This window comes from Corella eumyota, chromosome 4, assembly GCF_963082875.1.
Source record: "Corella eumyota chromosome 4, kaCorEumy4.1, whole genome shotgun sequence".
NCBI classification, from domain to species: domain Eukaryota; kingdom Metazoa; phylum Chordata; class Ascidiacea; order Phlebobranchia; family Corellidae; genus Corella; species Corella eumyota.
Genome location: NC_137493.1, coordinates 15,549,601 through 15,570,326, shown reverse-complemented (window position 1 = coordinate 15,570,326; position 20,726 = coordinate 15,549,601). Strand labels below are relative to the sequence as shown.

Below are 20,726 nucleotides of genomic sequence, written 5' to 3'. Positions count from 1 at the left end.
ACTACATGAGATATTGGGTTCGATCCCCGTTAACACTTGTTTAGCTTTATTGGTCAAATAAAATCTATAACATCCCAAACTGCCAATGGCATCTTGAGATTGGGTCGGTGTAACAGTTGTTACTCTATGTTTAGGTCGTTAAGTCGACTTTCCACATCGAGAATAATGATATATATGAAAGAAATAACATTTTTTATTAAGGATAAAGTTTAAAAAAAAATAATTTGGAAACTCCATTTTTGTCACGTGGGTACACATGCGTTGTTGTTATTCCATTATTTACAACTTGTCTGATCGTAAGCCAAAATTTTATTTAAATATGCTAAAACTTAGTATAAAAAACCGGCATATTGTTAATTCAGTTTTAAATTTAACTAAAAGAAGTAAAAGTTTAGAACACAATGAATTCAATAAACCTAAATCGAAAGAAAATGGCGAGAATTCTGAAATAAAAAACGAAGAAAATTATCGAAGCTTACTTGACGCAGCACAAAAAAACCTACATGTCGACGAGTTAAAACTAGCCAGACAATTTACTAAACTGGCTTTGAAATTTTATTCATCGAAATCAATAAAAACAGACGATGTTAATTCAGTTATAGACACTCATAATAAACCTGTTGGGTTAGCTGAATTGTTTTTAAAGGAAAAAAGGAAAGATGTTTTAAAAATTCCGGCAAATTGTAAAGTTAATGAACAGGAGTATAATAAACATCTTCTCTTTCAATATTGTCTGACTGCAGAGAATCCAGGAAAAATGAAAATGCCAGGCAATGGGTTTTATGAAGAATTTTGTCAATCACAATTATTTTCCCTACTATTCGAAAAGGATATGACTAGCAAGTCTTATGTGGCTTTACAATTTGCTATGCTTAAAACAAACCAAAAGCTTATACAAAAAAAGAAAAAGGATTTTAAAAAAAAAGAACCAGAGCCTGGATATTTTAAAAAGATCTGTTTAGGTCCAATTTACAAACAATATAGACTTCAAATTTTCGATCAAAAAGACGTAACAGCATCCCGATTCAACCAGCCCGTTATTGTCGATTTGCGATATAAAATTGATGTCAAACATTTGGCTTCTTTAGAAAAACAGCTGAGTGGAATTATTCAGTTAAATAGGTGCATGCCTAGTCCATTTCATTTGATTATGTCAAATTGTAATCCTGACTTGTTTAATCATTTGCAAGAAAATCGGAATATTCTTCCTGACACACAAACGATATCTGATCAGCCTTTTTTAGGGATGGAAGGGATTGATAAAGAAGACTTGATCTATCTTTCTCCTGATGCAAGCGAAGAGATGACGACTTTTGATCACAACAAAGTTTATATCATTGGAGGAATTATAGACCATGCCCCGATTAAATACATGTCGAAAACTGTTGCTATGAACGAGAATATCAGTATGCAGCGTTTTCCGCTTCAAAAATATCTAAAATGGGGGTCTACGGCGTCTAAACTCGAATTAACTCTGAATAAATCGTTTGAAATACTTCAAATTCTTAAAGAGACCGACAGCGACTGGTTAAAAGCTTTGGCTAGTCTTCCTATACGATCACACAGGGGTCTTTCCCTTCAGGGTAAAGTGTTGGCCAATTATGATCCAGAGATTGTGGCGAAATTTGATATCAGTCACGACGTTTACGCAAGAAAAAAACAAACTTTTCGAAATGCATTAAAAACCACCTCTTCTCCAGTTATAACTGCAAGAAAATTTTTCGGACATTCTCAATAAAATTAACATTTTAAAAACAAAATAACTAAAATATATAAATCTATAAAATGGTTTTAATTATAGTAAATATTAGTTGTTTTGTTACATAACACACAACGTTCTTTAATTTTTAGCTCTATTATAGTCTTGTTATCTTAAAATTCAGTCTAGTTACCATGTCAAAAAATCTAAAATGTTATTTACGATGTGTCTCATCAAACCATAGCCCCATATTTTTGCCCAATGGATGTCCAGTGATGTTAGGAAGAATGCCTGAGCTTAAAATCACTGATAAAGAATGCTCTAGAAATCAACTCGAACTAACTGCGAACTATTCTAAAAGGTAAACTTTAATTATTTAATTTTAAACACTTGGCCTTACTATATGTGATCCTGGGTTTGATTCCCATTGTTTGCTTTATGTACCGCCCTTGAGTAAGGTACTATAACTGGTATAAACTCTTGTGAAGCCAAAATTAAATTGACAGGTTAATTATTAAGTGACGTCGTTCTATGTTATTCCAAATTTGCCAAGAAAACTTAAGAATGGGTTGGGGTAATTGATGTTACTCTATGTTTAGGATGTGAAGGCCCCTTCTAACATTAAGGATAAATTTATATTATATATATATATTATATAAAAAAATACAAAAAATGAATATTATTTATATATAGTTTTTTGATAACTTTGAGATCTGTATTTACAGATATGTTTTAGTAAAACGCCTTGGTGCAAACTCTTCCCAAATTGATGGAATTGAAATAATAAGAAACAAAAGCATGCAACTTTTGCAAAACCAATCTCTGTACATAGTTAACATGAAGTATTCTCATTTTGTGACATTTGATGGTGAAGATAGTGGAGGTAAAAACATATTTTATAAGATAAAAAACAAATCTATATGTCCCCTTATGGTGATTTGCATATAAACTCCTGCTGAGTCAGCACTAATTAGCAGCTCAAGTATCAAGTATCAGGCAATTATAATCAATATAATATCCTGAACTACCAAAGGCAACTTGAAACTGGGTCGGAGTAACTGATATTACTTTATGTTTAAGTCGTGAAGTCAACCTTCCCACATCGAGGATAAATAAATATGATAAAAAAACTTGTGTTATCTTACCTAGCATCACAAACGCAATTTTTTTTATTTTGAATACATTTAAATTGTATGTACATTGCTTACGAAGCCCTATTATAAAGATTATAATTTACACGAAACCAAAAACCTGATAATATTTTTAGATACAGCTTCATCTACAAAAGATCAGCTCAACCCAACAACAACTAACAGCAATAAAACTGTAAAAGAAATCCCTAAAACTAAAGAAAAAACAAAAATGAATTCTAACAAAAAATTGAAATTGCTTAGCAGCAGTAGCCCAACTAACAATGGAAATAAAATAGAAGATGAATATAGTTTTAAAGATTCACCAATGCAAATTCGCAAAACAAAATTAACTACTAAAAAACCTGGTACTTCAACTAGCAATTTATCACAGAACCTTGGTGTTAATAAAGTTAGAAATTTATCAAAAACTCACTGGAGTCTGGGTTTAAAAAGTGCAACGGAAGATCCAGATTTGATTGTTTTTAAAGATGACCGAATTGTAATTATAAAGGATAAATATCCTAAGGTGAATATTGCTGTTTAGAAATTTTTTAAAAATTTTTTTTTTACCTTTCCTCGATATGGAAACGCCCATTTTTTGACTAAACATGGGGTGAAACTTTTTTTTTGTATATATCTTTATCCTCGATGTGGAAAACTCGAATGCGCAACTTAAACATAGAGTAAAATCAGTTACTCCGACCCAGTCTCGAGTTGCCTGTGGCAGTTTGGGATATTATAGATTATAATTGCCCAGTAGTTATGCTGCTGATTAAGTGTTGGCTCAGCAGGAGTTTATACCATTTATACCGCTTTACTCAAGGGCACTACAGCATGAGATCAGTGGGGATTGAACCCACGACCTCATGTGTGGTGTAGCAAGTGTTCTTACCACTACACCACATTGCCGGTTACTACACCATGCTACCAAAAATTAAAATTATTTTGTTTTTTTTGTATAAAAGTTAAACTTAAATACCGATATATTTATGTACAGGCAAAATACCATTGGTTGGTTCTTCCATTGAAAGCCATATTTAACACCTCAAAACTTAATGAACAACATCTTACATTACTTAAGCATATGCTCGAGGTAGGGTAGTATATTAAATTAAAAAAGTCTTTGTAAAACTAAAAAAACAATTATTTTTAAAATTTTAATTTTAGGAAGGAAAAAAGTTAGCCCTGTCTACAGATTCATCAGCAAGTTTTAGATATGGATACCATGCAGTTGCTAGCATGAGGTAATAGTTGTTGTAATTTGTTATTCTTCATGTGGGTTGGCCGACTTTATGTCTTTAAGCATAGAGTGACATAATCATAACCTGGTCTTAAGTCACCGGCAGCATGGTGTAATGGTCAGAACACTCAGCTTTATTACATAAGGTCTTTGGTTTGATCCCCACCGCTCTTATGCTGTAGTCCTGTTAGGCACAGCGTCATTTACTTAATGAACTCCTGCTAAGCCAGCACTTAATAGTCAGCATATAATTATAAGGCAAATGTAATTTATAATATCCCAAACTGCCAAAAACAACTTAAAACTGGGTTGGGGTAACTAATGTTACTCTGAGTTTGGGTCATGAAATCGACCTTTCCACATCGAGGATAAGTAACCACAAAAAAAACTAGGCTACAGTTCTTGTTAGTTATAAATAGATTAAAAAAACGTCATTGTATAAATTATAATATAAGATATTTGTTACAGTCAATTGCATATGCATGTGATTAGCCAGGATTTCAATTCAACATTTTTGAAAACCAAAAAACACTGGAACTCATTTACAACAGAATATTTTGTCGATGCAACAGGTAAGCTATTTTAATTTGTAAACATCTTTTTTAAGGCATTTGGGCCTTTGATTCAATTCCCACTGCTGGCATGTCGTTATTTTGTTTATTAAACAGTTAATTGTACAGATTTTAAAATAATTTTAAGATATTATACAAGAAATTGAAGAGGACTCGAAGGTTAAGGACAGAAAATCGTTCACCAAGTTTTTAAATGAACCTTTAAGGTAAGCATCATGTCATGCTTAAAGCAAGTAAACATAATTTTTTTTATATATATATTTATCCTCAATGTGGGAAAGTCGAATGCGCGACCTAAACATAGAGTAACATTAGTTACTCCAACCCAGTCTTAAGTTGCCTGTGGCAGTTTGGGATATTATAGATAATAATTGTCTCGTAATTATGCTGCTGATTAAGTGCTGGCTCAGCAGGAGGTTGTACTGTTTATAGCGCCTTAGTAAAGGGCGCTACAGCATGTGCTCAGTGGTGATTGTGGTGTAGCAAGTGTTCTTCGCTGCCGGTTTTTGTAATAGTTTTGGTCAAAAGCCAATCTCACTACCTTGACATAGCATAAAATTTGTTACCCCTACTCAGTCTTAAACAGCTCCGCCAGTTAAAAATATAAAAAACAAGAATTGCTTAATATTTAAACTAAATTTTTTTTTTTGGCCGAGCAGAAGTTCACACATTTGTAGCACTTTACTTATGGGCACTATAGCTTAAAAGCAGTACAATAGTTTAAATAATTAAATATTTTATATTTATAGATGCCATATATGTAATATACTACAGAAGAATATGCCAGCATTGAAGAAACATATTGAAAATTGTTCATAAAAGTATTTTCAAACCATTCCTTATTATAAGGTCATTTTAAATAAATTTTTATTAAAACAAATTTACTTTCAGATAATAAAAACATTTTTTGCTATCTACAATCCTAGCATTTTGTCTTAGTAACATTTTTCTGCCCAAATTACTGTTAAATACAAATACTGTGTTTCGTTACAAAAACGTTTATTTTTTGCTACCGTTACATGGCACTAGAGAGTTGTAACCGTTTTTGCTTTAATTTAGGTCCCAATTCTAATGATTCTCAGTCAGAACAAGTTTGTTTAGGAAGCATATAGGAACAACTTTAAGGTTAGACATTAAATTCGATTTTTATTGTAAAACATATATATTAGTAATCCATTTTGACAGTAAAATTTTTATACTTAAATTTGGTTTTTAAAAATAGGCAGAAGATCAAAGTTAGTTAGACAGATTGTATGTATAATAATAGAAAAGAATAACAGGTCAAATAAAATTCCAAACTGCCAAAGGTAACTTAAGACTGGGTCAGGGTAATAATAGGTATTTTTAGATATATTAGGTCTACCTTCCTACATATAGTAAAAACAAAGAGTAAACAGACAAGGCATATATTTAGTACCCTTTTACATATTATACTATGTCATATTATACTAAATGTTAATAGCCTTATTCAATGACCGGCAGCGTGGTGTAGTGGTAAGAACACTTGCTACACCACCATGAGGTCGTGGGTTCAATCCCCACTGCATGCTGTAGCGAGTTAATATCCCAAACTGCCACATGCAACTCGAGACTTAAACTCTATGTTTAAGTTGCGCATTCGACTTTTCCACATCGAGGATAAAGATATATACTAAAAAAAATAATAATAATAATCGAGTTATAAAAAAAATGTTCGTAAAATTTTGTGAATTGGCGTTGCTACTAGCTACTCGAGTATGTGGTTTGACACGTGCAAACAGTAAGTGGTTAGGAAAGTGGATTTTGAAAGTATTTGTGATAGTTTCGAGTGTCTGACTGGTTTCGAATTGTTTTACAATAGCAAAACAAAATAATGAGTGGCAAAAACAATTGTGTTTAAAGCGCTTAAAACTGTCTAATTTATAACTTAAAAAAAACGAATTTTTAATTGATTTGGTGTAGAAAAAGGTCTAAATATAAGGTTTGCTCATTTTTAATTTGTACAAGTTTAAAAATCTGCCATCGTGGAATTGTCATTATTATTTTTAAAATTAATTTTTGATTCTAAATTTTATTTTAGCGCATTAATTTATAGACATTACAATGTGCTAGCAGTGGGAATCGAACTAGGTACTGTTAGATTATTAACAAATCTCAATACCTAATGCCTCAATAACTCAACCAAATTTTTTTTTTAAATTATGGTTTTTCGCACATTGATAAAAGTAAATAATAAATACGATATACAATTAATATTACAACAATGCGACGGGAAAAAATGACAAAATCAATTTAATGATTTAAAACATGCCAAAAGTAATAATGTTTATACAAAGATTTTATAGTACATTATGGCATGGTCACCAAACCCAGTAAAAATCGAATTACAGTCACTTCGAATTACAGACACCAAAAAATACAATTTTTTTCATTAACAATGGATTGATAACTGTAATTTAATACAGCAAATTCTTATTCCGATATAAAGCTCTATGTTGTTGTTCCTATTGACCCACAGTACAAAACTCTTTACATTTACAAGTTACAATTGTTTCAATCGCTTTTGTGTTGGATTCAAACCGTCATCGATCAAACGAGTTTAAAAACTACATTTTGTTTAATATCGTGTGTTAAATGTTGTTGTTATTGTGCTGTAGTATTGGATAGTAAAGGTCAATTTATATAAAGGCTTATATAGAAAAAGTAGCGTAAATTTAGTTAAAAAAATATTTAAAAAATGCATTTTTTTGTTTGAGTTATAATTTTATTTTTAGCTTAGCAATTTTTAAAGGATTAATTTTTAAATTTAAGGTATCGATTTTGCTAAATTTTAATAGTTTTTTTTTTGGGAAATTTTAAATTTTTTTACTTTTAATTTATTGCTGAGATTTATGTACAGTATGTCCGTATAATAAGGCTTTAAATTATGATTTTTTGTCATTTTTATTACTCTAAATCGTATTCTATGTTTGATTTAAAATGTGATAATCCATTGCTTGATCTTATTATTATTTTAACAAACCCAATGTTAGCTTAGTAAATAAAACATTCGATTCACAACCAAGTCTTCTACAATGTTCATTTTTTGTTTAACAGAACACAAAGATTTTTGACAATACAATATTTTTTCGCCGCCTTTACAGCTTAAAAAAGTTATTTTTATTTCGGTTTTGTAATATTCCAATCCTTTTTCATTCCTTGTTTTTTTGTTGTTGTTTTTTAACGTTGCGAAGTGAGATTACAATGGTTTTTGATTTTATTGTAAAGTTGTAATCTATACCCTATTCTTAAGGTTCCTAAAAGAAAGCAACACGTAAGACTGTAATACAATAAAATAGGCGGGCCTTCGTTTTTGTTAAAGTGTTATTAAGATATGTTGCTATCCAAAAATATTTACTTTTTAGGCTTCTAAAATTTGTATTTTAATAATAGGTTAATTAAATCAGAAATATTTAAATATTAATTTTAGATTTTTAGGTATTGTTAGATCGTTTTTATTTAATTAAAAATTCAGTGTTCCATTTTTAGTGCTGAATCGTTTATTTTACTACTGTTTACCTGTTTTATATTGTTGAATCAGTTAACCTAGCAACGATAGAAAGTTAGTAGGCGTTTTACAGCGTAGGTAAATAAATGGTTTGGAAAGCGCATGTAGGAATTTCAGGGTTTTGTAAGTAGTAATTTTAATACAAAAAGTCTGACAATTTTGCGCCTAAAACAGATTATTTAGAGGAAATAACATAGTGTCAATTGTTTATTATTTATTAGATTTTTATATTATGATATTTCTTTAGGTTAATTAGCGCGCCAAATGTAATTAAACAAGTAACAATGTGATAACAAAGGCCGCTGTTTTTTTGGCAAGAAACTTGATATTTACTTTTCTTACGTCGGTGAATTATATATACGCCCATTGTACTGATTCAAACCTATATACCAAAGCCTAAAAGTACATTTATATAAATAATATAGCAACAAAAAAGCGCTAGTATTAATTTAGATGTAATTTTTTGGCAAGCGATGTTTTTATATTAGTTATTTATATAGCTTAGACAATTTTTGTAGCCTTTTAAGTCAAGCGCAGCTTTAAATAGATACTTAAAGAACGGTTAAACTGGTGTATCTAAACTTTAAATAAAATCCTTTATATATCTAGTATTATAAAAGTCGTTTTTTTATCCAAACGCGCTAAATTAGTATTAACCGAAATTTTTTTAGATCGCTTTTGTGATGACTTAATTTTAACTTAACAATTGAAATAGTTATTATTTATTCAGCGGTTTTCATTGAAAGCGTTTAAACGGGGATTTTACCTTTATATACTTGTTTATTTATGGGTATATGTAACTAATAACAACTAAAAATAACAACAATATTATAAATGGATTTTTTTTTGGTTAAAAACCTACATAGTCTTAAATATTTTTTAATGATTTTGGCCAGATTTGGCTTTACTATTTTGAGATTTTTTGACATGTTTATTAAATTATGATGCTGTATATAAACCTATGATTGAATGATTAGGAATTGAAATCTAAACCAGTTATTTTTATACAACTGAGTAATTTTACTTAGTGTAAATTTTGTAGATGTATTTTAAATGGTTTTGTTAAATTTAATTTTAAAAAGAATATGTATTCGAACTATCATTTAAAAATTTTTAAAAACCTTAATTTTAAATGATGCCATAGGTTCGATCCCCACTGCTCTCATCTTGTAGTGTACTTGAGTAAGATGCTATAAACAGTATGTACTCCTACTAAGCCAGCACTTAATCAGCAGCATAACTTTCGGGCAAATATAATCTATAATATCTCAAACTGCCACAGGCAACTCGAGACTGGGTCAGGGTAACAGTTGTAACTCTTATGTTTAGGTCGCAATGTCGACCCTCCCACATCAAGGATAAATGTATATATATATATAAACAGAAAAAAACATTATATATTTATATATAATTGTTTAATTTTTTTTTTAATTTTAGATTTCACAAATTAAAATAAAAAGGGAATTAAATTAATTTTGTTAAAATGAAAAAATCGACTTTAACAACTTCTTAAATTCAACATCACCAATTTCACGAAACTCACGACTCACGATACTCCTCATGAGTTTTCATCATGATCGTGAACAAACCAATGACATATGATTACACCATGCCACGACGCCATGAGTACGCATCATCAAACAATGCCTCAAAGTTAGGCAACACAAACTCAAAGTTAGGATACCACTCAAACTTAGGAAACCACTCAAATTTAGGGGGCCAGCCTTCGGCATCAACAATGAATTATTACTCAAATCTTCTACAGCCTATGACTCGCATGAGTGGGATTGCGGGGAGTAGTAATGGTAGCTCAAATAGAACTCCGTCCACTCGTCATAGTGTCAAGTATTCTGCCTCTTACGCCGCAGCAAAGAATGTCTCGTTTTATAGAAGCGGGGATGCTCAAATGCAGGTAAGGTTTTTTTTGTGTTTATTTATCCTCGATGTGGGAAGATAAACTTTACAACCTAAACATAGAGTAACACCAGTTACCTCGACTCAATCTCAAGTTGACTTTAAAAATTTTGGGATTTTAGTGAATGTAATTGTCTGAAAATTAAAATGCTGGTTGTTTTTTAGCTTAGCAGGAGTTTATATCATTTATAGCGCTTTATCTTAGGGTGCTGCAGCTTGTAAGCAGTGGGGATCAAACTAAAGACCTCATGTAGTAAAGCCAAGTGTTCTAACCACTACACCCCCACGTACAGTCTAATATATACTGGGATGCTTTTGTATGTTCAACTACTATTAATATAAATTATTTGATTTTTATTTAGTCTTATAAAGTTGCTTTAACCAGAAGAAATTTTCGAACATTTGATTCTCTACTAGAAGCCCTATCAGATCGTGTAAGTACATGGTATATATATATATATATATATACCTTTTATAACTGACAAATATAGGCATAAAAAATATAAATTTTGGATAATTTTTTTCTTAGGTAATCTTTAAATATTTGAATAGGTATTAAAAGTAAATCTTTAATGACATTAAGACTTATCGTTATGTAATTGTGGTTTTTTAAACGGTTTTATTATTTAATAATGGAAAAGGTGTGGCTTTTTATTAAATCTACAAACACATATTTTATGCATATTTCAAAAATAGAAAAATTATTCTAATCTTTGGTAAATTTTCAAATTGGATTACATATATACCTATTAAAATACCTATATTTATTTTTATTTTTTGGCACCGGTAGTAATTGAACCTAAGATCCTTGGTTTAGGGACTTAATTCTTAAATTTTATTTAATTTTTTCTTTTTTATTTTAGATTCCTTTACCATTTGGTGTTCGTACCATCAGCACCCCTAGTGGTACACACGGAATTAATCGATTGGATGAATTTGAAGATGGAAAATCGTACGTTTGTTCTGATAAGAAAACAGTTAAACCGATTAATCTTAATGCAGTACACAACAACCGTCCCCCATGGTTTATTAGGTAAGTGAAGTGTTTAAAATTTATTTATAGGAAGGTTGACTTCTTATCCTAAACATAGAGTTACATTTGTTACCCTGACCCAGTCTTAAGTTGACTTTGTTAGTTTAGGATATTTTTGATTATAATTGCCTGATAATTTTGCTGCTGATTAAGTGCTGGCTTAGCAGGAGGTACATACCATTTTTAGCACCTTACTCAAGTGCGCCACAGCATGAGATCAGTGGGGATTGAACCCACGACCTCATTAGTGGTGTAGCAAGTGTTCTTACCACTACACCACACTGCCGGTAATTATAATTGCCTGATAATTTTGCCAATTTCTGCATTTGTTTTAGAGATTGGAAGTTATGGGTAAGCAGTGGGAATTAAACCCAAGACCTCAGACAGTTTTACTAAATGTATTTAGCCACTGTGGAATACTGGCTGACATTCTACAATTTATGCCTCACAAAAACAAAATTAAATTAATGAAATTTAAAAAAATTTTCTTTAATTTTTAGCAAACCGAAAACTCGAACTCGTGCAGTGGCTCAATTAGTTCGACGAAGTGATGAAGAAAACTTACGAGTTCCACTTAGACTTACTCAAGTTAAAACTCCAAAGAAAATAATTATTGTGCGAAATGGAGATCCAACATTTAGGTAACTAGATCTAAAACTTTTACTCAATGTTTCTTGCACAAAGTTCTTAAATTTGATTTTGGTTTTTTACATTTTGTAGTTTATTTTAATACAAATAATGCTTAGGGTTTGATTCCTACTGCTGGCATTTTTATTAAACTTATTTTGATTGTAAAAAATTTAAATTTTAAATATTAAAATTTTGGTTTGCTTTTGGCATCGCATTAATTTTAATTGTATTATTGTAATTCACTTTTTTATATTTTTCAGACACAGTATTCTATTAAGCCGCCGGACGCCACAAAGTTTTGAAAGTATTATGGAGGATATTGGAGAAATATTCCGGATGAGAGTACAAAAGTTATTTACACCTGATGGAAGAAAAGTGAACGAATTTAAGCTTAAAAATTAATAAATTTAAGTAGTCTAAAAATAAATAAATTGAAAAAGTTTGTGTTCATTTTGGAATCAGTTAAAAATAATATTTAAAATACCGGCAGCGTGGTGTAGTTGCCAGAACTCTTGGCTTTACTACATGAGGTCTCGGGTTTGATTTCTACTGCTCTCATGGTGTAGCACCCTTAGGTAAGGCGTTATAAATGGTATAAACTCCTGCTGAGCCAGCACTTTATCAGCAGCTTAATTATCGGGCAATTATAATCTATAATATCCCAATCTGTCAATGGCAACTTCAGACTGGGTCGGTGTAACGGATGTTAATCTATATTTAAACTATAAAGTCAATCTTCCCATATTAAGATTAATAAAAAAAGTAAATAAATAAAAAAAATATTTTTTTGTAGGTTGAAAGTCTGCAAGGTATATATCTCGGTCCTACCATGTTCATTGCTGCTGGTCGTGAAGTGTTTCAACCAATGGAATATAAGTTAAAACGACCGGTTATTATTGAAGAAGGTAGTAAGTAAACATCGTTATTTTAATGTTATTACAATTTGAAGTCCTGGGTTCGATTCCCATTGCTTCCTTAAGTTCCTTTTCAATTCTCTAGTAATATGTTAACAGTATCACTTTTGTAATGCAAAAAATTAGAAAGTGGGTTAAATATAAGGCTATATGATCATATAATTTAGACTGCCAAAGCTAACATGAGACTGGGTTGAAGTAACAACAAAGGGTCGATGTTTTGGCTGTATACTTGGCTTCGGGACATCGAGGATAATTAATCTTAAAATTAGATGTATTTAAAAATTGATTTATTTTTATCCTTTTAAATTAATCTTTGTTTTAATTAGTTGCTGAGAACGGCGAGATTGTCGTGGAACCCAAAGAAAGAACGCCAAAGGAATTAAAAAAGACTAGTAAGAATAAACCATTTCAAAATTGTTTTTAAACAGAAAAAAATTAAATATTAAAATTAATTATGTAGAAGGAAAATGGCAAGTTACTGTTATAACAAGTGAGTTGCCAGCTGCTGGAACAGACTCAAAGATTAACATAACTGTTTATGGAGCCAAGGGACATAGTGGTCCAATATTATTAAACGATGAAAACAAAACCAATTTCAGAAGTGGAAATGAAGATCAATTTGTGGTAAGAAAATCGTTTTTTTACATTAACTCTTGACTTAAAAACTTAAAGATTTTAATTATTTTTTTGGACCCATTCATTTATCTTTGATATGGAAAGGTCAACTTCACAGCCTAAACTTAGAGTAGCATTAGTTACCTGAACCCAGTCTCGAGTTGCCTGTGGCAGTTTGGGATATTATAGATTATAATTGCCTGATAATTATGCTGCTGATTAAGTGCTGGCTCAGCAGGAGTTCATACCGTTTATATCGCCTTACTCAAGGGCGCTACAGCATGAGAGCAGTGGGGATTAAACCCATGACCTCATGGTGGTGTATTAATTTTTCTGACCACCACACTGGGCAGCTGGTTTTAAAATAATGAAATAATAAAAAAAAAATAATAAATTAAATTTGTCCTGTTATTGTTTTTATTTTAATTTATGATATGATTTGTTATATGTTTACAGATTAGTGTCGGCTCAATCGGTGAGATTCGCAAAGTGAGAATAGCTCACGATAACTCAGGCACCTCTCCCGGCTGGTTGTGTGACTCTCTTATATTAAGTGATGTTACTACCGGAGAAACTTTAACTTTTCCATGTAACAGGTACTTCAATATAACTTACTCTAACTGACATAACTTTTACTTATATAAGTAAGTTGTTTTTAAAATCTGCATTTTTGTTGTCGTATAATGGTTACAATTCTTAACTTATTTTTGCTGGCAACATTTTGTAGGGCTATAAATTAGACATACATATTTATTGTACACTAATGTCTTTTATATATAAAATAACTATTATTTTGGTGTTTGCTTATAGGTGGTTTTATAAGAAAATATTTTTTTTAAATAAATTTTTAGGTGGTTATCTCGAAATGAAGATGATGGAGAAATTTGTAGAGAAATTGCATCAACATTGGCAGATAAACCTGTTCTACCAGGTAACTTTAAATATTTAAAGTTTCTATGTTTAAAATATTAGATTTCTATGACTACTATGAAAGAGCTTTGTAAGCGATTGTATACACTTGAACATCCAATTCATAGATCTTTGAATAAATAAAACTTCTGTTTGTGGTGTGTGTGTGCAAATTATCGTTGGCAAATATTAGTTGCGAATTGTGACCATATTATCACAATTAAAATTCTGACTATAGGGCAGACTATTGACCAGTAGTAATAAAGTTTTGTATAGATATATCAAAAATATTGGCAATATCTGTTTGTAGATATATTATTACATTGTTAATTATATTAATTAATTTTCTCCGACTTTAGCTATAACTTTTAAAATTCACTTAAATTAATTTTTTTTAATAGAAATCACTTATATTGTGTCCCTGACAACTGGAAATTTATGGAACGCCGGCACAAAGGCCCCAATTACGATTACCTTATTCGGAGATATGGGTGACAGTGGACCTCGTATGATACAACAGGGGGGTAAACACTTACCCCAAATTAAAGGAACAGTAAGTAGAAAATTTTCTTTAAAAAAAATTATTTAAAAAAAATTATTAAAAAAAAGCGAAAAATTACAAATAATTTATAATTTAAAACATGCCAAATTTATTAAGTTTTAAACATTATTTTACAGTATAAGATGGCACGGTCACTTCTGTAGTTTTATATTATTTAAACTTTACTTTGAAGTCTAGGTAAATCATTATTATATTGAATTTCAATACAGACTGTCTTTAAATAACTTTTATATTTTTAGACTTGTGTGTTTCGGTTGAAAGCGATCAACTTAGGAATGTTGCATCGGGTCGTTGTAGGTCATGAAGACACAAATGTTGGGGCGGGATGGTATCTTGAACAAATTACTGTTAAGGTTAGTTTAAAATAATTAAAATTACTTGGTTTATTTTAAGTGACTTTACAGCTTAACAGAAAACTTTTAACTTTACCGGTAGCATGGTGAAGTGGTCAGAGCACTTGACTTCACCACATGAGGTCTTTGGTTTGATTCCTACTGTTTTTATGCTGTAGTGCCCTTAAGTAAGGCATTAAAAACGATATAAACTCCTGCTGAGCAAACACTTAATCAGCAGTATAATTACCGGGCAATTATGGTCTTTATAATATCCTAAACTGCCAAAGTCAACTCAAGACTGGGTCGGAGTAACTGATGTTACTCTATGTTTAGGTCCTAAAGTCGACCTTTCCACATCAAAAATAAAGTAATATAAAAAAAAATTTTGAATTGCCTTTTTTAGTTTTGTATAAATAAAAAAATTAAACCAAATATATCCGTTTATATCTTGTATAGTTTACTAAGACTGTTGTTTAAATGGTAAACAACTTATTTCCTTACACTTGACTTGACCTGACAGTATATTTAAGTGGGTACAAGTACAACTAGTACTTAAGTGTATATTGTCTTTACTTTTAACCTTTAAACCACAAGTATGTAATATTTAAATGGATGATTAATTGTACAAGATATATACAAGTGTTTTTAAGTGAAGGTATTATTCATTTTTTTGGGGATTTTTTAATTGTTTTTTAATAAAATTAAAAGCGAAAAAATGGTAAAATGGGTTATTTTATAAAATGTTTTTGCAATATTTAAGCTTGAAAATTGCTTTTTCTTAATTAATTTTCGAGTTATTTTGTTTAAATAAAAGAGGATAGTGTATTGTTAAAAATGTAATAACTTTTACATCATTTTGGCTATAAGGTTATTTTTTAGTCATAATTTATTTATTTTTAGAGCCTAATTTTAAAAAAATATATTTTTATTTAATGTTTTTTTATTAATTTTTGTGATAATTTTGTTAAAATATTTTGATTAAATTTTTTTATATAGGAGGATAGAGTAGGTTCAGATGAATGGAAGTTCACATGTAATAAATGGTTGGATCAGGGGGAAGATGACAACAAAATTATTCGAGAACTCTACACAGATATTGATGTAAAAACCAACCAAAGTAAGTAGTGTTAATTAGAAGGAATTTTTTTAAATTTTTTTCTAATCAAAAAATTCCCCAAAAAATGAATTTCTAAAATATGAAATTTGATTTTATTGACATGTTTATAAACTGTTTGTATACTTAAAATAGGCATTGCAATTTTTTGATGAGTTTTTTGATTTTGATTGTGTTATAAATTTAAATTTAATTTTAAATTTTTAGATGTAAGAAGTCGTGGACTTACTGATAAAAACAAGGAAGACCAACTTGTAAGTTTTACCTTAAATTGAGAAACCTTTAAACCTATATTACTATGAAAATATTCAGCCAAACTAACAATTTTAGCTAATATTTATTACTTACTTACAACAATTAAAATGCATTAGGCAGACAATCAACTAATGTCTTCTGTTAACATCTTAAGACTGGGTTTTAAACACAGGTTGGCACAGTTAACTAAGAAAGTAACTTCGTTAAGTGGTAATTTGTTACACAAGACATTAACCCCATTATCGTTTTTTAGTTTAATAGAGTTGACTGTAACGGAAGTTAACAATAACCGTTAAAACCGTTAAAATTCAAATAAAACAAACAAAAAACGACCCTTTTTTAAAAAAAACAATAATTTTTAACTTAGTTGACATTTTAACTAAACGAACTTAAGTATAGAAGATGTTTTCTAAACTGAAATAATGCCCCAATAACAGCGGCCAGATGATTTACTTGTAAAAATATTAAATTAACGGAAGCACAATTTAACGAAAGTTAACTGGTCCGTTAACGATTTTTAAAGTTAACTTAAAAGTTAAATTTTAACTTAAAATTTTCATTAACGATTAACGATTCGGTGCCCACCTTAGGTCTTATACAAAAACACCTTAAAGTTTAGTTTATAAAGTTGTTTTTTTATTTAAATTTACTTAATGTTCAATAATTATTATGTTTTAGTGGGAGTTAGAAAAATGGAAATTTAACCGAGGAAATCAATTAGTTTTTGTGAATCATGCGACTGAGAAAGCTCTCCGTGTTCGTAGTGATGCAGGGATCGATGGATTAGGTGATCCCTCCCATCCACAATGTGAGTTTTATTTATACAAAAAAATAATTGTTTGATTTATTGAATGTTTGAAAAAAATTTGATGTTTTGGAGATGTAAAAAAAAATTACAATGTATTTTTTTTTTGTATATATCTTTATCCTCGATGTGGGAAAGTCGAATGCGCGACTTAAACATAAAGTAACATCAGTTACTCCGACCCTGTCTCTAATTGCCTGTGGCAGTTTGGGATATTATAGATTATAATTGCCCGATAATTATACTACTGATTAAGTATTGGCTCAGCAGAAGTTCATACTGGCGTATATAGCACATTACTCAAGGGTGCTACAGCATGAGATCAGTGGGGATTGAACCCACGACCACATTTTTTAAAGTTGTAAAATTTAAATTTTTTGTTTAGGTTCATTTGAGGTAGCTAGAAGAAGGAATAATGTTCGTGTGTTCTCAAATGTTGCACAAACTTCTTTCCATCTTGCCCTTGATCAAAACAGAATTTTAGGACAAGTAAGAAATATATTAAACACAAAAAAACTTATAATTTAAATGTTAAAAATATTATTTTAATGTGTTGATTGTATTGCTAAACTTTCAGTAAGATGCATTGGTTAAAAACAATAGGTATAACTGCATGAGATCCAGGGTTTGATTCTTACTGCCTCCAAGTTGTAAAGTCACATGTAATATCACGCTATTAAACGCTATTTATTAAACGGCAAAGGCAACTTAACTCTGGGTTTAGGGTATAAAAATGCTACCCTGCAGTGTATGATATATGTAGGCTGTATATTTATAAAAGTATGTCCAATTCATAGGCTTACAAATTAAATAAAGTGCAATTTGTCGTGTGGGTAAATTATCGCTGGCAAATATAAATTGAGAGTTGCAACCATATTAGGGCAATTAAAATGTCGACTGTGGGCCATGCTTTTTTATTTAGTTAATATAAAAATAACACAACTAAAATTTTGCAGGGCAAGGGTGGGACGTTCTGTGAGTTTCTGATCAAAGTTCAGCCCGATCGAAGTATTTTGTTGGAGTCGTGTAGATACCACAACCAACATGCCACGGTTGACCCGAGCGGCAAGGCAGCTGACACTAGAGGTCATGCTAACCAACCTGGACGACTTTTTACTGTTTATGTAAAGGTAATTTTTTTTCTTTTTTTTACGCTGTACACTAATGGTAAACTGTTGACGGTATTGTGTAACAATAGTTGTATAATTTTATTCTATGGCATTGGGTACATCTTATGGTCATGGGTTTAAATCTTAGCAAACCCAACAATTTAAATTCAAGCTTAAAATTTTTTTCACCTTTTTATGAAAAATTTTTTTTGTGCTATTAATTCTATAAGTTTAGGTTATGGTATTGATTTTGACGTATGATATTGCAAGTTTAAATCCAACAAAACCTATTTTATATACATTTCTGAAAAATCAAAAAATCTTTTTTTTTTAAATGTTTTTTTGATTTTAGTTTTATAGTTTTAGTTAAAGGAAATAGGTTTAGTTCAAGGCCTCAGGTTTAAATATTTGCAAACCCCAACAATTTAGGTTTAATCTTTTTTTTAACATTTTTATTTTTTAGGGTTGTTTTCGACACGAATCCATAATTCTTTTCAACACAAGTCCTACCCAAGCTCTAGCTGTGACGTCAACTGGTGATGTCATCGGAACGGGCCATCGCACAGACAATGATGATGATGTCATGAAGGGGACCTCCCCAAAGCAGTTTTCGTATTATCGGGTGATCAAGATAGCAGAAGGAGTTCGGATGTTTCAGTGTGTTCGGGATACGAGAAAGTTTTTGAGAATAAAAGATGGGCAGTGTGATGGTTTGGTAAGTTTCGAATTTTTGTTTTTTATTTCTTTATCCTCGATGTGGGAAGGTCGAATGCACGACCTAAACATAGAGTAACAACAGTTACTCCGACCCAGTCTCGAGTATGCCTTTGATAGTTTGGAATATTATAGATTATAATTGCCTGGCAATTATACTGCTGATTAAGTGCTGGCTTAGCAGGAGTTCATACCGTTTATACAACTTACTCAATGCTCTACAGAAGTGTTAAATGTTACATTCTTGTAATATTTTGAGCTTTAAGTGTAACATTTACTGCTGCAGTTGGCTTAAGTAAGATTGTATAGTGGGTAAGGGACTGTTTGATTGCTACACAAGGCCTTGGGTTTAATTCCCAAATAATTTAAATTTTTATTTTTAGGGTTCTGGTGATGTATATTGTCACTTTAAAATCCAGAAATACAAACTGGGAGGTTATGTGACTTTACAATCAATGAAGCACAGGGGAGTGTTTATTGGACTTAATACGAACGGGAAAGCTCGACCTACTGTAGATACTGGCGACGCCAACACCCAGTTTTATGTAGAAGTTATTATGTGTAAGTTGGTAGTCAATATTATTATATTTTTTTTAAATACTTTTTGAATCTTGGTGTGGAAAGGCAGACTTAACAGCCAAAACATATAGTAACGTTTGCCTTGGCCAAGTCTATAGTTGCCTTTGCCAGTTTTTTATATTTTCACTTTTTTTTAACAAATTTAAGTTATCTTACTTTTAGTGATGTAAATGCTTTTAATACAAAAAGACATATATGGAAATTTAACCAGTAATAGAGTTGAGTATTATATTAAATAGTGTAGTGGTAAGAACACTTGCTACACCACACATGAGGTCGTGGGTTTAATCTCCACTGACCTCGTGCTGTAGCGCCCTTGAGTAATGCGCTATAAACAGTATAAACTCCTGTTGAGCCAGCACTTAATCAGCAGTATAATTACCGGGCAATTATAAACTATAATATCCCAAACTGTCACAGGCAACTCGAGACTGGGTCGGTGTAATTGATGTTACTATTTGTTTAAGTCTCGCATTCGACTTTCCCACATCAAGGATAAAGATATACAAAAAATAAATAAACAAAATAAAATCAAAAATTTATTTTTATTTACCCAGATTTTTTCTGTAAATCAAAATTTTTTAAATATTTTTTTCCAGTTGGTCAAAAACGTAAAGAACACGCTGAACAATGGCTTACACCAGAACCTTCTTTTATCATTTCACCTCCAGTTAACCAAGTAATTAAAAGCAGGGATGATACCCCAATTAAACCCAAGTCTACTTCAACTACTGTAACACTGAAGGACAGAGAAATTAGTGACACTGGACCTAATGGTAAAAATTTTCAATTTTTGTTGAATTTTTAAAAAACGGAATTAACAGGAATTAAACCCAGGACCTCATGTAGTTTAACTCAGTGCCTGCGGTAGATTGATTTGTAATGAATAAACCCTGGTCTGGCAAAGTTAAAAAAAAGTAATTTGCGAAAAAAATAAAGTTTGATATTTATAGATGGAGATTATAGGATTTATGTAACAACTGGGAATTCTGGTAGTTTGGAAACAATTACTTTACATGTTTATGGAGATAAAGGAAAATCAGGCCCAATAACATTAGGTAAGAA

General features: G+C 30.7%; 3 protein-coding genes across 5 annotated transcripts in view; all 3 read left to right on the top strand.

Moving 5' to 3' along the window:
* Positions 1-302: 302 nt before the first annotated feature.
* On the top strand, positions 303-1,851 carry LOC145749811 (uncharacterized). The gene has a single exon (XM_082565674.1). The coding sequence runs from the start codon at positions 320-322 to the stop codon at positions 1,736-1,738; it is 1,419 nt and encodes a 472-aa protein (XP_082421800.1). The 5' UTR covers positions 303-319; the 3' UTR covers positions 1,739-1,851.
* On the top strand, positions 1,812-7,184 carry LOC145749812 (aprataxin-like). 2 transcript variants are annotated; one of them, XR_014283653.1, is made up of 10 exons: positions 1,812-2,060; positions 2,425-2,582; positions 2,967-3,358; positions 3,830-3,925; positions 4,000-4,076; positions 4,541-4,644; positions 4,772-4,850; positions 5,394-5,493; positions 5,704-5,769; positions 7,089-7,184. XR_014283653.1 is itself a non-coding variant. In XM_082565675.1 (8 exons), the coding sequence occupies exons 1-8, from the start codon at positions 1,894-1,896 to the stop codon at positions 5,461-5,463; spliced, it is 1,143 nt and encodes a 380-aa protein (XP_082421801.1). In that variant the 5' UTR covers positions 1,812-1,893; the 3' UTR covers positions 5,464-5,550. The 2 variants fall into 2 exon arrangements, 1 of the variants encoding a protein (XP_082421801.1); XM_082565675.1 differs by lacking the exons at positions 5,704-5,769; positions 7,089-7,184 and having other exon boundaries at positions 5,394-5,550.
* A 2,433-nt stretch (positions 7,185-9,617) lies between these two features.
* LOC145751465 (lipoxygenase homology domain-containing protein 1-like) overlaps positions 9,618-20,726 on the top strand; it is a 34,398-nt gene continuing 23,289 nt past the window's right edge. Inside the window, exons 1-21 of one of the 2 annotated variants that reach the window (XM_082567627.1) lie at positions 9,618-10,082; positions 10,447-10,518; positions 10,948-11,117; positions 11,618-11,758; positions 12,008-12,122; positions 12,541-12,652; positions 12,991-13,056; positions 13,125-13,288; positions 13,736-13,875; positions 14,131-14,210; positions 14,590-14,741; positions 14,990-15,103; positions 16,082-16,202; positions 16,407-16,453; positions 17,133-17,262; positions 17,645-17,748; positions 18,216-18,389; positions 18,832-19,083; positions 19,466-19,643; positions 20,261-20,437; positions 20,615-20,719. In XM_082567627.1, the coding sequence (XP_082423753.1) occupies positions 9,744-10,082; positions 10,447-10,518; positions 10,948-11,117; positions 11,618-11,758; positions 12,008-12,122; positions 12,541-12,652; positions 12,991-13,056; positions 13,125-13,288; positions 13,736-13,875; positions 14,131-14,210; positions 14,590-14,741; positions 14,990-15,103; positions 16,082-16,202; positions 16,407-16,453; positions 17,133-17,262; positions 17,645-17,748; positions 18,216-18,389; positions 18,832-19,083; positions 19,466-19,643; positions 20,261-20,437; positions 20,615-20,719 (2,953 nt within the window). In that variant the 5' untranslated portion in view covers positions 9,618-9,743. Of the gene's footprint in view, positions 10,083-10,446; positions 10,519-10,947; positions 11,118-11,617; positions 11,759-12,007; positions 12,123-12,540; positions 12,656-12,990; positions 13,057-13,124; positions 13,289-13,735; positions 13,876-14,130; positions 14,211-14,589; positions 14,742-14,989; positions 15,104-16,081; positions 16,203-16,406; positions 16,454-17,132; positions 17,263-17,644; positions 17,749-18,215; positions 18,390-18,831; positions 19,084-19,465; positions 19,644-20,260; positions 20,438-20,614; positions 20,720-20,726 lie in introns of both variants that reach the window. The other variant, XM_082567626.1, reaches the window with a different exon arrangement.

What these genes read in the sequence shown, in the direction of transcription:
- LOC145749811 (XM_082565674.1), top strand. Translation starts at nt 320, where the DNA reads ATGCTAAAACTTAGTATAAAAAACCGGCATATTGTTAATTCAGTTTTA.
- LOC145749812 (XM_082565675.1), top strand. Translation starts at nt 1,894, where the DNA reads ATGTCAAAAAATCTAAAATGTTATTTACGATGTGTCTCATCAAACCAT. An exon ending in CATGCAGTTGCTAGCATGAG is followed by an intron (nt 4,077 to 4,540) that starts GTAATAGTTGTT and finishes TATTTGTTACAG; the next exon opens with TCAATTGCATATGCATGTGA. An exon ending in ATATTTTGTCGATGCAACAG is followed by an intron (nt 4,645 to 4,771) that starts GTAAGCTATTTT and finishes AATAATTTTAAG; the next exon opens with ATATTATACAAGAAATTGAA.